Source organism: Salvelinus alpinus, chromosome 11 (genome assembly GCF_045679555.1).
Source record: "Salvelinus alpinus chromosome 11, SLU_Salpinus.1, whole genome shotgun sequence".
In the NCBI taxonomy this organism is placed as follows: Eukaryota; Metazoa; Chordata; class Actinopteri; order Salmoniformes; family Salmonidae; genus Salvelinus; species Salvelinus alpinus.
In genome coordinates, this window is record NC_092096.1 from 61,835,158 (window position 1) to 61,852,501 (window position 17,344).

The following is a 17,344-nucleotide window of genomic DNA, read 5'->3' on the forward strand; positions in this document are numbered from 1 at the left end:
GAAGGATAAAGGTTGTGCCACTCGATCTGCTTGGTCGTGGTTGAGAGTAATATTGAGTCAGAGTAGCACCTTGAAGCAGTTCCATTTGAGACCATAACATGTACATAGCAGCACAGTTCAATCTCATCGCTTTTCAGACAGTCTTTTCTTCATACATAATTCACAAGGCATTCTTTCCAGGTTAACATTTCAAATAGCTTGCAGTCTGTCTCTGAAGAAGCTTAAAATCGAAAAACCTCATCATAACAGATCAGGGTGCCAAACAATGAGAATGACAGCAGAGTGGTGATAGAAAACTCTGTGTCATTCAACAACAACTTTGTTGCATTAGTAAGAGGGGTAACATACAGCTAACACTTGACAAACTATATTTTTTCTGTAGACACTTTTTTGAAAACCCACGCAGAAGGGAGAGCAGAAAAGCGTTACCTGCAGCCCGGGAGGTCGTAGGTCAGGGTGGTTCCAGATGAGCCAGAAGGACAGGACAAGGGTGGGACGGACAGTGTGGAGGCACAGAGAGCACAAGGAAGGATATGGCAGGAAGCACAACCAAAACAAAGAGAAATGAGGGGGGAAGAGTGTGAGAGAATTGGGGGGTGCCAAGGGATAGGTAAATGGGTTAGGAGGACGGGTTAAGGAAAAGGGAGGTAGGGAAATGTGGGATGGTGAGGAAAGAGGAGGAGTGAAGAAGAGGAGAGGTTGGGCAGAGGAGTACTTTTTGTTTTCCTCGAAAAAAAGAACCAAAAAAAGGAATGAACCCATACCTTGGTTGTTTAACGTCAGGTGCGCCATACCTTGAAGGAAAGAACAGAAAAAAAGAAAACAAAGGAAAAAAGGTCATAAAAAGGTAACGGGAGGGGAAAAAAACATTGTCACAACGTTGGACTGCAGTTTGTGACAGACATCCTGGGGCAGACTCGGATGTCAGAGATTCAACTCAAAGGTATAAAAAAAAAGAAAGAGAAAGAGAGAAAGAGAGAGAGAAGATAACGAGAAAACAAGCAAACACTTCTTGATATGGGGGGGTAGAAGAAAAAAAGCATTTCATTCGGCGCAACCCCCGTAGGCCATTGCTCACACAAATGCTTTTTTTTTCTCACTGAAGTACTTATGGAACATACACATAGTAACTGTTTGGCAGGGTCGAGAGTTAACTGAATTCTTTGCCTACGGTATAAATCTTTTCTGCTCTTGGAGATCCAAGGTCTCTAACAGAACGGGTCAGTGAAAAGTGTAAAAACACAAAGAGAGAAGAACATTCGTTTCGTTGCCAGGAACAGAAGATTATATACACTGACACAGATGCAGTAAATGACAAACATCCAAAATACAATGTTCGTGAAATGTTTTGGCTCAAACAAATTTGAGCCAAAACAGGAGTCCAATCATTTCAAAGGGCTTCACAGTTTTGGAGTCAAAATATGTCAACCACACACAGCAACAGCTAACAATGTAGTCGATCTGAGTCACATCTGAACACAATAACAGCTCTCCGACAGATATCCGGCAGCAGTTTACAACGATACATCCCAAGTGCTGACGAAATTACTTCAGCCAGACCAACTTTAAACAAACTGTAGATGTGGGCTTGATATGTGCTTCTCTCAAGCTGGCAGTACACCGTTACAGCATCAAAAGACCTTTGTTCACACTATTGTCAAAGCCGTGAATGGTTGAACAGCAGTCCTACTAGTCAAGATGTCGCTTATAAATAACTGATAACAAAATGAGTAGTATGTTCTATCCATGAACATTTCAGAAAATGTCAGAATCCGTTTTAATGTCTGATATGATCACAGCCTTGAATTCAAAGAACTGCTCCTGTTTCACTTACTGTAGCTTGGTATATCCTTACCACTGACAGAATAACATACAACATTATACCACGACCACTGTTGGCTAAACAGTGGGAATAAGATAGCCTTTAGTTTAACTGCTAAATAACCTTCCAAAAAACCCCACAGAGGATAAGCTGTGAAGAAAAAAGCACTGAACTTACTTAATATAGGAACCTTAATTAACCTATTTTCCAGTGAAAAGAAGGGCATTTTCATTGTAGGGCTACAATGACCATCTGCTGCTCTTGTCCAATCAGCTTTAACTTGGCTGAATCAATCACTTCTAGGTCCAGGTTCACAAGTCCAATCGTTCTCCAGTTAAACACCAGGCAGCCTTCATCGGGACAGACAAACAATTGCAAGGCCACAGATTTCCTGGAACATGAATATTTAGATTTCTTACAAAACACATATGCAGCTATACACACATAATAGGATGTTTTGATTGACCTGACATTTTCTCAGAGCAACTGAGAAGTACACAGAATCAACGTCTTGAGGTTTTGGCAAGAAGCCACCCTGCTGACAAATGATATGTCTTGAACAGGACATCTCTAGTCCGCACTGATGATTAGAACAGTTTATTCAAGTCACTTGTGAGTCAGACTCGAAGGTCGATAGCAATGGAGTCAAACATAATTTACCGCAACAGCATTGGTAAACATTTAAGGGGTCAATTTTGTTTTGTTCTCTCTGGTAATCTTCTAGTCTCAGGGAACAAATCACCAGGTAGGAGATTTGTAAGAGATATCCTAATGGTGACTAACCCCATTCCGTGCAATTTTGCGCAACCGCGGCATTCAAAAGAGAGTGCAATGAAAACGAATGGGACTGTAGTGACTGTGCTGGCATCAACATCCGGGGTGTGACCTACGTTTCTATTCAAGCGTTGATTGACATGGTAATGGCACGATAGTATTGGAGAAAAGTTGAAAAAAAACAGACCCCTGTGACGCTGTAGGTTAAATTGTGAGGGGTCATGACGCAACGTACGGCACTCATTATGCAACTCATTCTGTGTCGTACAGCCTCTTTCCACCAGGTGTGGCGCTTCTCTCGCAGGTTTAAAACAAGAAAGGGACAGGGACAGGGTGAGGGGGGATAACTAGTCAATTGTACAACTGAATGCATTCATTTTTAGCGTCATCACTGCAAGCCATCATGACGCTCAAAAGCCGCGACAGCCGCTGTTTACTTAATGACACATTATATAAACTCTTTATAGTGTTTTATTTACATTTTAGAGGTGATAAGTTGGACAGATCGGGTGAAAAAAAGCTGTTTCCCAACTAGACATATCTCCCTCTTTCACTATCACGCAGTAGGTTTCGCTTCCCCACCCGCCATTTTTCAAAAGACCCGACGGAGCTCATTGCTTTCTTCAATCATGCAAAGACGGTCAGCATGAAGGTCTCATCATTGATTTTGCTGGAAAGGGGAGAAATTATGCTTTACAATGGCATTCATATTACATTTGACCTAGAAGTATTACGTATTTTGGGCGCTAAAATAAGGTAAATTGTATGGAAAAGTGCTATGTACAAAAGTGCGTTAGTTATCGTTACATCCAGATATCATTGAGAGTGGTAGCAATTCACTGAGGGAAGAATCAATCAATGTACCAATCTAGTCAATTAACCGACTACGCCACAAAACTCAAACAACAATCCATCCCACCACCCAGCTTACAACAGACCAACAGCTAATACAGTGACTCATCCCACCACCCATCTTACAACAGACCAACAGCTAATACAGTGACTCATCCCACCACCCAGCTTACAACAGGCCAACAGCTAATACAGTGACTCATCCCACTACCCAGCTTACAACAGACCAACAGCTAATACAGTGACTCATCCCACCACCCAGCTTACAACAGACCAACAGCTAATACAGTGACTCATCCCACCACCCAGCTTACAACAGACCAACAGCTAATACAGTGACTAATCCCACCACCCAGCTTACAACAGACCAACAGCTAATACGGTGACTCATCCCACCACCCATCTTACAACAGACCAACAGCTAATACAGTGACTAATCCCACCACCCAGCTTACAACAGGCCAACAGCTAATACAGTGACTCATCCCACCATCCATCTTACAACAGACCAACAGCTAATACAGTGAATTCCCGAGTACAACATTGTCCTCTATTGTCTCTTAATAGAGACTGTGACTCCAGGCACAGGAACATAGTGCATGTTTTATTTGGGCTGATTCCTGCCAGCGACCTCCCTCCTTTTTTTTGTTCCACTACCCATGATGCATTAGACAGATAAGGCTGCCCAATAAAACAGGCCTGTGTTGATAGTGCATACCAAATCATCTCATCCCCAGGGTTCTCTGCCTCCTTCTCTCTTTCCCTCTCTCCCTGACCGCTTGTGGGAGCAGAGGCAACATGATAAATACCCTGAAGTGGGGCGATGGTCAGAAGAGGAGGAGAGGTGGAAGTGCCGCAGCGACGGAGAGGTGGCAAAGGCTAAGGAGCACAGCTGTTTGTCACACAGCTAGCCCCCTCTTTGCCTCTTTGCACTCTGAAACGCTCCACAATAACATAAGGAGAAATTGTCTGTGTATGTGCATGTATTTGTATTATCTTGGCAGAGGCACAGGGTGTCAGACTAACAGTGAGCCAGAGCCTGAGCAGGATATCAAGAGGCTTCAACATGTTTCACCATATGACACAGACAGAGAGAGTGAGAAAGAGACAGAGAGAGTGAGAAAGAGACAGAGAGAGTGAGAGAGAGAGAGAGAGAGAGAGAGAGAGAGAGAGAGAGAGAGAGAGAGAGAGAGAGAGAGAGAGAGAGAGAGAGAGAGAGAGCGAGAGAGAGAGAGAGAGAGAAGTGAGAAAAAGAGAGAGCGTTCTGGCCCAAACATATCAAGCGAGCACCCGTTGTCTTTCACACATGGCTCCCAGCCAAACAGCCTATGTGAAAGGCTTAGTACTACAGACCTCTGTGAGGAAACAGCCAGCAAGTCCTAATCACAGGAACTCAACTCAAAGGAAAGCCATACGATTGCATTGGGAATTCCCCTTCATACACAAATCAAATTACTGCCACTACACACACAATCCTTGATCACATATTGAAAACATAATGAAAATAAAAACTCGCCCTGCGACTGTTCCTTTACCCCAACTGCTGAAAATGTGATTAGCTCTTAATTGTGCTTTGAGTGCAAATCGGAGTGCCTGACGCAATCCGAGCCGGCGAGGGACGAACGTTGATTGGCTGGAGATGATTGAGTGACAGATGGAGATGAGTCACAATTCTGTCATTAGGAGGTAACGTGCAACCGTGAAATTGTCTCTCTCTCTCTCTCTCTCTCTCTCTCTCTCTCTCTCTCTCTCTCTCTCTCTCTCTCTCTCTCTCTCTCTCTCTCTCTCTCTCTCTCTCTCTCTCTCTCTCTCTCTCTCTCTCTCTCTCTTTCTCTCTCTCTCTCTCTCTCTCTCTCTCTCTCTCTCTCTCTCTCTCTCTCTCTCTCTCTCTCTCTCTCTCAGTTGGCTTCTGCTCCTCTCGTCTCGTCTCCTCTCCTCTCCTCTCCTCTCCTCCATTGTTCCACTCTGCTTCCAGCCATCTCCACCCAACAGCAACACTGCTGGCCGTGGGTCCAGGGTAGCAAAACAACCCCACTTCGACTTTTAATCAAGGACAAAAATAGTGAGGGTATACAAAAAGCTACGTTCACAGAAAAGATTAGCATTTGTGATGCTTGCAGGAAATTCGTGATGAATGGCAAAATTTCACCCTAGGGCCGTCACTGATGTAATATTCATATTTTACCGCCGTATCATACTGTGCTATGATTGGTTTAGACCACCCAGGTGGTGAGGTCATGGTCAGTTGATCATAGTTTGAGACACGGTAACATGCCAGTTATAGCTAGCTAATAAAGAGCTACGTTAAGAAATATCCTGTCGTACTGCATTTTATTACTTTGTACAAAGAGTGTTAAACAATACATGGTGTCAGAGTAAAAGGACTAAAAGATTTTGCTGGAGTTCCTTCACCTCGAATGGACTGGGAGTCTACAAACTTACCCGATGCATGGCGTAAGTACAAACAGCATGTGGAGCTAATGTTCACGGGTCCTCTGAAGGAAAGAGGAGAAGAGGAAAAGTGTAGCTACCTGCTCCTCTGGATCAGTGAAAAAGGAAGAGATATTTACAACACGTGGACACCTACCGAGGCTGAATCAAAGGTACTGAAAACATACTAGATCGTTTTGAAGCATATGTTGTGCCGAAGACCAATACGATTTTTGCTAGGTACAAATTCCATGAGAAAGTACAGGGAGCTAGCGAGTCTTTTGAACAGTTTGTGACTGTCAGTTTGTGACAGTTTGTGACTGACAGTTTGTGACGAGCTGCGTCTGCTTGTGAAAGACTGTGATTATGCAAACAAGGATGAGATGGTTCGGGACCGTATTGTATTTGGAATACACTCACCGTGAGGGAGAGAGAAACTTTTGAATGTTGGGTCTGAGCTAACGCAGGACAAAGCTATCAACATGGCCAGGTCTCACCAGCTAGCACAGGTTCAGATGAAAACCATTTCGGGCGGCAGCACAAGCTTATTTTTATATTTAACTAGGCAAGTCAGTTAAGAACAAATTCTTATTTACAATGACGGCCTGGGAACAGTGGGTTAACTGCCTTGTTCAGGGTCAGAATGACATATTTTTACATTGTCAGCTCGCGGATTTGGTTACTGGCCCAACGTTCTAACCACTAGGCTACCTGCCGCCCCAAACCTTCACATATCACGTGAACAAGCAGTGCATGCAGTCAGGCAGACATCTAAGCACACCTCCGGAGAGAGACATAACTCCAAAACAGAGCGACATAGACTCAAAACGCCACAAAACTTGTGGATATTGTGGATACAAAGTGCATGGCGAACAAGGAAATTGCCCAGCTAAAGGAAAACAGTGTACTAAATGTGGAAAATGGAATCACTTTGCAAAAGTGTGCAGAGCTTACCGTGGAAAAACAGTACACACAGTGAGTGAAGATGAAATGTCAATCAAAGAGTCAAATGGTGATGAACTGTTTATTGATTCAGTGACACAGAAAAGTCAGATATCAGAGACAGAGCAAGCCTTTGCTGACATTGAGATAGGAACACAAGGTACAAAGCTAAAGTTCAAACTAGACACTGGTGCACAAGTAAACATTATTCCTCTGAATAAGTACCGCAGCTTGACATCTGAGTGCGAGCTACAGCCCACCACGCGCAGACGGACTGGTTATGGTGACCAGCTCCCAGTAAATGCAAATAAATGCAATAAATGCAAATGCAAATACAAGGAAAGTGACATGATGTTGGACTTTTACGTTGTTGACACTAGAACAGCTGCAGTGCTAGGTCTTAAAGCATGGTTAGACATGGACCTCATCAAGCTAGTTTTATCAGTGACAGCACCAGTAGAGACAGAACATGGACCTCATCAAGCTAGTTTTATCAGTGACGGCACCAGTAGAGACAGAACATGGACCTCATCAAGCTAGTTCTATCAGTGACAGCACCAGTAGAGACAGAACATGTACTGGAGAAGTTTGCTTATGTTTTTACAGGAATAGGACTATTCCCAGGAGAATGTACCATTCAACTTGACCCAGATGTAACCTTGTGGTCTACCCACCGAGAAATATTCCCCTTGCTCTCCACGCCCGTATGAAGAAAGAGTTGGAGAGCATTGACCAATCTGACATAGTCACCAAGGTAACAAAACCGACAAACGCATTAGTGGTGGTGGAGAAACCGCACAGGCAAGCTCAAAGTATGTCTCGACCCAAGAGACCTGAACAAGGCTATCAAACGCCCCCATTATCCTTTACCAATGCTTGATGGCAACAGCAACAAGCTAGCGGGAGCACGCTACTTCAGTGTCATGGACGCCTGATCAGGCTACTGGGCTATCAAGCCCACAGAAGAGTCATCTAAGCTCACAACGTTCAACACAGCGTTTGGATGCTACAGGTTCCGCCTTTTTGGATTATTTCAGCCCAAGACAAGTTTCAGCAAAAGATTGACGAAGTGTACAAAGGCCTCGACGAAGTTGCGGTAATTGTGGATGACATCCTTGTCTATGGTCGAACCAAAGAGGAACATGACAGAAACCTCCGTGCGATGCTGCAAAGGTCCCGCGAGAGAGGAGTCCGGCTCAACCCCGAGAAGAGCACAGTCGGCGCTACAAAGGGCAGCTACTTCAGACATCTTCTCACAGCGAATGGAATCAAGCCAGATCCACAGTGGATCTCAGCCATAAAATAAATGGAGCCACCAAAGAACCGTGCAGAGCTGGAAACAGTGCTTGGCATGGTCAACTACTTAGCCAAGTTCGCACCTAGCCTCTCCAATGCTAATGCACCCCTGTGTCAGCTGCTAAAGCAGTCCAGTGAGTTTCCCTGGGACAAGCAACACAACATTGCTTTCCAGAGAGTGAAAGACTTGATCACAAGAGAACCAGGACCAATCCTTGCCTACTACAACCCCAACAAAGAGCTCAGACTCCAAGTGGACGCGTCGAAGTATGGACTAGGTGCAGTGCTACTGCAAGAAGGAAAGCCCATCGGCTACACTTCCAAGTCTCTCACAGACTGCGAAATCAACTACGCTCAAATCAAAAAGGAGCTCTACGCCATTCTGTTTGGATGTAAACGTTTCCATCAGTACATATATGGACGACAAGTCATTGTGGAATCCGACCACAAGCCCCTTGAGTCAATCATGAGGAAACCACTAGCCGCAGCCCCGCCAAAGCTACAGAGAATGATCCTTCAACTACAAAAATACGACTTGACAATCACTCACCGTCCAGGCAAAGACATCCCTGTCGCAGACACACTCTCCAGGAAGTTTCTTACCTACAAGGACAGCAGCCCCTAACAACCCACAGTGTACTGGGACGTCCATCACTTACAATGCCTTTGGAAAGTATTCAGACCCCTCTACCTTTTCCACATTTTGTTACGTTACAACCTTATTCTAAAAATTGCTTTACTTTTTTGTTGTTGCAATCTACACATAATATTCTCATAATGACAAAGTTAAAACGTTTATTTAAATGTTCTGCAAATGTATTAAAAATAATAATACCTTATTTACATAAGTATTCAGAACCTTTTCTATGAGACTCGAAATTGAGCTTAGATGCATCCTGTTTCCATTGATCAACCTTGAGATGTTTCTACAACTTCTTTGGAGTCCACATGTGGTAAATTCAATTGATTGGACATGATTTGGAAAGGCACACACCTGTCTATATAAGGTCCCACAGTTGACATTGCATGTCAGAGCAAAAACCAAGCCATGAGGTCAATGGAATTGTCAGTAGAACTCCGAGACAGGATTGTGTCGAGGCACAGATCTGGGAAATGTTACCAAAAACCTTTTGCCTCATTGAAGGTCTCCAAGAACAAAATGGCCTCCATCACTCTTAAATGGAAGAAGTTTGGAACCATTAAGATTCTTCCTAGAGCTGGAATTGTCAGTAGAACTGACAATTCCGGCCAAACAGAGCAATCGAAGGGAGAAAGGCCTTGATCAGGGAGGTGACCAAGAACCCAATGAACACTCTGACAGATCACTTGAGTTCCTCTGTTGAGAGATTGGAGAACATTCCAGAAGGACAACCATCTCTGCAGCACACCACCAATCAGGCCTTTATGGTAGAGTGGCCAGACAGAAGCCACTCCTCAGTAAAATGCACATGACAGCCCGCTTGGAGTTTGCCAAAATGCACCTAAAGACTCTTAGACCATGAGAAAAAAGATTCTCTGGTCTGATGAAACCAAGATTGAACTCTTTGGCCTGAATACCAAGCGTCACGTCTGGAGGAAACCTGGCACCCTCCCTATGGTGAAACATGGCGGTGGCAGCATTATGATGTGGGGATTTTTCTCAGCGGCAGGGACTGGGAGAATAATCAGGATCGAGGGAAAGATGAACGGAACAAAGTACAGAGAGATCCTTGATGAAAACCTGCTCCAGAGGGGACCTCAGACTGGGGCGAAGGTTCACGTTCCAACAGGACAACAACCATAAGCACACAGCCAAGACAACGCAGGAGTGGCTTCGAGACAAGTCTCTGAATGTCCTTGAGTGGCCCACCCAGAGCCTGGACTTGAACTCGATCAAACATCTCTGGAGAGACCTGAAAATAGCTGTGCAGCAACTCTCCCCATCCAACCTGACAAAGATTGAGAGGATCTGCAGAGAGGAATGGGAAAAACTCCACAAATACATCAGTGACGGCACCAGTGTGCCAAGCTGTAGCATCCCAAGAAGATTCGAGGCTGTATTCGCTGCCAAATGGGCTTCAGTAAAGTACTCAGTAAAGGGTCTGAATAGTTAACTAAATGTGATCTTTCAGTTTATTATTTTTAATACATTTGCAAAAAAATTCACAAAACCTCTTTTGGCTTTGTCATTATGGGATATTCTGTTTAGATTGATGGGAAAAAAACAATTTAATCAATTTTAGTATAAGGCTGTAATGTAACCAAATGTGGAAAACGTCAGTGGGTCTGACTACTTTCCGAATGAACAGCATACATACTGTATATCACTATATATATATATATATATACAGTGGGGAGAACAAGTATTTGATACACTGATGATTTTGCAGGTTTTCCTACTTACAAAGCATGTAGAGGTCTGTAATTTTTATCATAGGTACACTTCAACTGTGAGAGACGGAATCTAAAACAAAAATCCAGAAAATCACATTGTATGATTTTTAAGTAATTAATTTGCATTTTATTGCATGACATAAGTATTTGATACCACAGAAAAGCAGAACTTAATATTTGGTACAGAAACCTTAGTTTGCAGTTACAGAGATCATACGTTTCCTGTAGTTCTTGACCAGGTTTGCACACACTGCAGCAGGGATTTTGGCCCACTCCTCCATACAGACCTTCTCCAGATCCTTCAGGTTTCGGGGCTGTCGCTGGGCAATACGGACTTTTGGCTCCCTCCAAAGATTTTCTATTGGGTTCAGGTCTGGAGACTGGCTAGGCCACTCCAGGACCTTGAGATGCTTCTTACGGAGCCACTCCTTAGTTGCCCTGGCTGTGTGTTTCGGGTCGTTGTCATGCTGGAAGACCCAGCCACGACCCATCTTCAATGCTGTTACTGAGGGAAGGAGGTTGTTGGTGTAGATCTCGCGATACATGGCCCCATCCATCCTCCCCTCAATACGGTGCAGTCGTCCTGTCCCCTTTGCAGAAAAGCATCCCCAAAGAATGATGTTTCCACCTCCATGCTTCACGGTTGGGATGGTGTTCTTGGGGTTGTACTCATCCTTCTATTCCTCCAAACACGGCGAGTGGAGTTTAGAGCAAAAAGCTCTATTTTTGTCTCATCAGACCACATGACCTTCTCCCATTCTTCCTCTGGATCATCCAGATGGTCATTGGCAAACTTCAGACGGGCCTGGACATGCGCTGGCTTGAGCAGGGGGACCTTGCGTGCGCTGCAGGATTTTAATCCATGACGGCGTAGTGTGTTACTAATGGTTTTCTTTGAGACTGTGGTCCCAGCTCTCTTCAGGTCATTGACCAGGTCCTGCCGTGTAGTTCTGGGCTGATCCCTCACATTCCTCATGATCATTGATGCCCCACGAGGTGAGATCTTGCATGGAGCCCCAGACCGAGGGTGATTGACCGTCATCTTGAACTTCTTCCATTTTCTAATAATTGTGCCAACAGTTGTTGCCTTCTCATCAAGCTGCTTGCCTATTGTCCTGTAGCCCATCCCAGCCTTGTACAGGTCTACAATTTATCCCTGATGTCCTTACACAGCTCTCTGGTCTTGGCCATTGTGGAGAGGATGGAGTCTGTTTGATTGAGTGTGTGGACAGGTGTCTTTTATACAGGTAACGAGTTCAAACAGGTGCAGTTAATACAGGTAATGAGTGGAGAACAGGAGGGCTTCTTAAAGAAAAACTAACAGGTCTGTGAGAGCCGGAATTCTTACTGGTTGGTAGGTGATCAAATACTTATGTCATGCAATAAAATGCAAATTAATTACTTAAAAATCATACAATGTGATTTTCTGGACTTTTGTTTTAGATTCCGTCTCTCACAGTTGAAGTGTACCTATGATAAAAATGACAGACCTCTACATGCTTTGTAAGTAGGAAAACCTGCAAAATCGGCAGTGTATCAAATACTTGTTCTCCCCACTGTATATATATATAGATATATATATACAGAAAAGTTTACATGCACTAAGTTAACTGTACCTTTAAACAGCTTGGAAAATTCCAGAAAATTAGGTCATGGTTTTAGAAGCTTCTGATAGGCTAATTGACATCATTTGAGTCAATTGAAGGTGTACCTGTGGATGTATTTCAAGGCCTACATTCAAACTGAGTGCCTCTTTGCTTGATATCATGGGAAAATCAAAAGAAATTAGCCAAGACCTCAGAAAACAATTGGTAGACCTCAAGTCTTGTTCATCCTTGGGAGCAATTTCCAAATACCTGAAGGTACCACGTTCATCTGTACAAACAACAGTACGCAAGTATAAACACCATGGGACCACGCAGCCATCATACCGCTCAGATTTAGACGCTTTCTGTCTCCTAGAGATGAACGTACTTTTTTGCGAAAAGTGCAAATCAATCCCAGAACAAGAGAAAAGGACCTTGTGAAGATGCTGGAGGAAACAGGTACAAAAGTATCTATATCCACAGTAAAACAAGTCCTATATCAACATAACCTGAAATGCCACTCAGCAAGGAAGAAGCCACTGCTCCAAAACCACCACAAAAAAATCCAGACTATGGTTTGCAACTGCACATGGGGACAAATATCGTACTTTTTGGAGAAATGTCCTCTGGTCTGATGAAACAAAAATAGAGCTGTTTAGCCATAATGACCATTGTTATGTTTGGAGGTAAAAGGGGAAGGCTTGCAAGCCGAAGAACACCATCCCAACCGTGAAGCATTGGGGTGGCAGCATCATGCTTTGCTGCAGGAGAGACTAGTGCACAAAATAGATGGCATCATGAGGGAGGAAAATTATGTGGATATATTGAAGCAACATCTCAAGACATTAGTCAGGAAGTTAAAGCTTGGTCTCAAATGGGTCTTCCAAATGGACAATGACCCCAAGCATACTTCCAAAGTTGTGGCAAAATGGCTTAAGGTCAACAAAGTCAATGTATTGGAGTGGCCAACATAAAGCCCTGACCTCAATCATATAGAACATTTGTGGGCAGAACTGAAAAAGCGTGTGCGAGCAAAAAGGCCTACAACCTGACTCAGTTACACCAGCTCCGTCAGGAGGAATGGGCCAAAATTCACCCAACTTATGGTGGGAAGCTTGTGGAAGGCTACCCGAAACGTTTGACCCAAGTTAAACAATTTAAAGGCAATGCTACCAAATACTAATTGAGTGGATGTAAACTTCTGACCCACTGGGAATGTGATGAAAGAAATAAAAGCTGAAATAAATCATTCTCTCTACTATTATTCTGACATTTCACATTCTTAAAATAAAGTGATGACCCTAACTGGCCTAAGAAAGGGAAATTAGCATCCCTGGGAATCTTGACCCTAGACAAGGCAAGGCTGATTGGCTCCAGTGTTAAATCTTTATGGGGACTTACACTACGTATTCAAAAGTATATGGATACCCCTTCAAATCAGTGGATTCTGCAATTTCAGCCACACCCATTGCTGACAGGTTTATAAAATTGAGCACACAGCCATGCACTCTCCATAGACAAACATTGACAGTAGAATGGCTTTACTGAAGAGCTCAGTGACTTTGAACATGGCACCGTCATAGGATGCCACCTTTCCTACAAGTAACTGACTTCAGATTTTTGCCATGTTGGAGCTGCCCTGGTCAACTGTAAGGGCTGTTATTTTGAAGTGGAAGCGTCTAAGAGAAACAACTGCTCAGCTGCGAAATAGTAAGACACACAAGCTCACAGAACGGGACCACCGAGTGCTGAAGCGTGTAGTGCGTAAAAATCGACTGTCCTTGATTTCAACACCCATTACAGAGATTGAAACTGCCTCTGGAAGCAACATCAGCACAAGTACTGTTTGTCGAGAGCTTCATAAAATGGGTTTCCATGGCAGAGCAGATGCACACAAGCCTAAGATCACCATGACAATGCCAAGCGTTAGCTGGAGTGGTGTAAAACTCGCCACCATTGGACTCTGGAGCAGTAGAAATGCATTTTCTGGAGTGATGAATCACGCTTCACCATCTGGCAGTCCAAAGGACAAATCTGGGTTTTGCCGATTCCAGGAGAACGCTACCTGCCCCACTGCATAGTGCCATCTGTAAAGTTTGGTGGAGTTGAAATAATGGTCCGGGGCTGTTTTTCATGGGTCAGGCTAGGCCCCTTAGTTCCAGTGAAGGGAAATCTTAACTCTACAGTATAACATTTTTGACGATTCTGTGCTTCCAACTTTGTGGCAACAGTTTGGGGAAGGCCCTTTCCTGTTTCAGCATGACAATGCCCCCGTGCACAAAGCGAGGTCCATACAGAAAAGGTTTGTCGAGATCGGTGTGGAAGAACTTGATAGGCCTGCACAGAGCCCTTACCTCAACCCTATCGAACACATTTGGCATGAATTGGAACGCTGACCCAGGCCTAATCGCCCAACATCAGTGCCCAACCTCACTAATGCTCTTGTGGCTGAATGGAAGCAAGTCCCTGCAGCTATGTTCCAACATCTAGTGGGAAGCCTACCCAGAAGTGTGGAGGCTGTTATAGTAGCAAACGGGAGACCAACTCAGTATTAAGGCCCATTATTTTGGAATGAGACGATCAGCTGTCCACATACTTTTGGCCATGTAGTCTACCACTAACAACTTGCTATAGAGCGTCATCCATCAAAACACAATTGTTTGGAAACGTGAAATTAAATACTTTCCAACTGGTGCGATACAGGGTAGATGAGAGCTCTCAGTAGAGAGAGACTGAAGAGAGGAAACGGCAAAAGAAAATCCACATTCCAATTGTAGACTCTTAAAGTGTGTGTGTGTGTGCGCATGCATATACACACACGTCTGTCTGTTTTTTCCCTGTTCCTCAGGTTAGAAATCATAAAGAAATCATGTTCCTTTAGAAAATTAATTACCTATAGTTCAGTGATTAATATCCATCTCGCACATTTTGTTCATTAAAAACACACAGCTAATTTGTCTGCGATACATTTGCAGAATTAATGGGATACTCCTGGAGATTGGCAGGGAGTAGAGATTTGAACTGCTTCTGTTTCATCTTAATTAAGCAGTTGATAAATAAGCAGAATCTCCATATGGTAGATTCAGTAGCTCAGCTACAGCAATTTCAGACTGTTACCAGTGCTAACACGGAGAGGCTAAATGGACCGTGATATCCTTGTTTCTGACTTCAAAGCATCACCTCAGACTGAAAGAGACTGAAAATGTTCAGCCAATATACACTTCAACACCGAACGTAGGCCTGCACACACTCTCCGCACAAACCGATGAGTCGTTAACTTTCTACAAGATGAAAATACTAACCGCTGTGTGATGTGTTCCACTATGTGGGTCATTTCTGCCTCTTTCTGTGTGTTACCATTTTTGTCCCATTGTCCCAAAGGCAGTAGATCTGGCAAATATCAGATACATTAAAAAACTGCTCATACAACTACCAGCTGTGCATCCTAGTTAATCACTAGTGCATAAAGGTTCTAAACATTACCTATGACCAACCATATAAGGGGGATCCAATCCAGAATCCAGTACTGTGGGGGCTCAACACATGACCCTCTACTTAAGCCAAGAACACCTTACAGTATAGCACAAGTTCACTGTATCCTGTGTCGGACATTTTCTTTATTTTCCCTCCCATTCTGTTCCTATGCCAGGATTCACAATTTCATATTTTGTAGAACCAATAAAAAAAAATTGCCCTCTATTTCCTCTCTGTATGTGGTCAAATGAGTCATTCATCTCTGTGAGTGCTGGCCCCCTCTCTTCCAGGTTATCCGTCACTACTGACCCTTTGCCCTCCACTTTCACCCTCCTTTCCCCATCAGAATTTTCACTGATTCATCTCATCCAATAGCAAACACCCAATGTCATCCACTTCCATTCACAACCGCTTTGGAGTGCCAGGGATTCCAAATGTGACACAACCAGACCAATAAGCCCAGCTGAAAGACAGAGGCTGGTTCCAACCCAAGGCGGGTTTCTTTCTTTCTTTCTTTCTATCTATCTTTCTATTTTTCTGATGTTCACTCCCCCTGTCTTTATCTCTTATCCTTTTCCGGTGATGACGCTCTAGCTGCCTTTAGCTCCAACCCGTGAAGACAAGACGCAGTGTAGAGAAGAGAAGGAAGGCAGGGCCCCTCTCAAGTGAGCCATTAGGCAACACAATGCCAAGCAACATCTCTGTATGTTCCAGACAAAACGGACTGATCTTTCTCTCTCTCCACCACTTATGATCAGCCTCCCCTTCCTGAAGCTCATTTAGCTCTAAATGACTTCGCTTTATTAAGTCAGTGTTCTCTTCTCCCCGTTCTTTATTAATGTTTATATGATTGTACTTCCTCCAAAATATCTCGCCATCCGCCGCCGGTAGCAGGCGGCCTCCACACTCTGCAAACCGCTGGGGCTAAAGCTCAGATCGCTTCACTTACGAAACAACAATAATCCTTTGGGATGTTAATGTGAATACCCCTACAGCCCAGAGCGTTTGTTGATGCTTAATGTTTCATTTAGATAATTTCTCCCTGGTTTTCCATTTTCCCACTTGCACATTGTGTTCCTTGATACTAATGGCATTCCGTTGTTGTGTGTGTTCTCTTCCCTTCGTTGGATGAATGCTAACGACTGTGTTTCATGCTAACGGGATGCCACACTGAGGGGGTTTCACTGCGTGGCTCCTTCCTGGTCTCCTGTTGAGAGGTGGGGCACAGCAGGTAGGTACTCATCAGAACATGTACAATAATGAGAAATTAATGTCCTCCGACTACAATGACATTTTAATGCATCTACCTCATTGCGCTGGATCAACACGATTAGCCCGCAGAATTCACAGCTGCTTCGGAAAGTTGAGTCATTGGCAGAACGTTAGTTAATTATGAACAGATTCACCACACATTAAGTCAATCATCTATCACGAGGCCTGGAATTCCCTGTGTACTTCAATCAGTATGATTTGCTTTTGCAGAATTTCTGTATCGATTCCGTCAAAGAACATTCTGTACAAAGCTTGTTTGTAGTATAGTGAGTTTGTGGTGCCGTGGTGAGTTGAATTGATTTTACATGCTTTGAAGCACTGTTTGTGGGCTCCACTTGCATGCACACAACATGCAGCGGTGGTGGTGGTAATTTAGCAGCCCATATGGTTTATTCATGAATATGGATCATGGCCGGAATGCATAGAAACTCTATTTATAAATAATGTTTTGATGTTTTGGTTTCACTCACCCTGATATGTCTCCTTGTATTATATCTCGTGCAGTGGTCTAAGCAGCTTGCTG

General features: G+C 43.8%; 1 protein-coding gene across 15 annotated transcripts in view; it reads right to left on the bottom strand.

The window, feature by feature from the left end:
• LOC139534958 (neurexin-2-like) overlaps positions 1 to 17,344 on the bottom strand; it is a 1,135,712-nt gene that overhangs the window by 836,548 nt on the left and 281,820 nt on the right. For 13 of the 15 annotated variants that reach the window (XM_071334534.1, XM_071334530.1, XM_071334533.1 and 10 more), the window contains exon 4: positions 765 to 794. The exons of the other annotated variants lie outside the window; for them this stretch is intronic. In XM_071334534.1, coding sequence (XP_071190635.1) covers positions 765 to 794 — 30 coding nt within the window. The remainder of the gene's footprint in view (positions 1 to 764; positions 795 to 17,344) is intronic. 15 annotated transcript variants of the gene reach the window in all.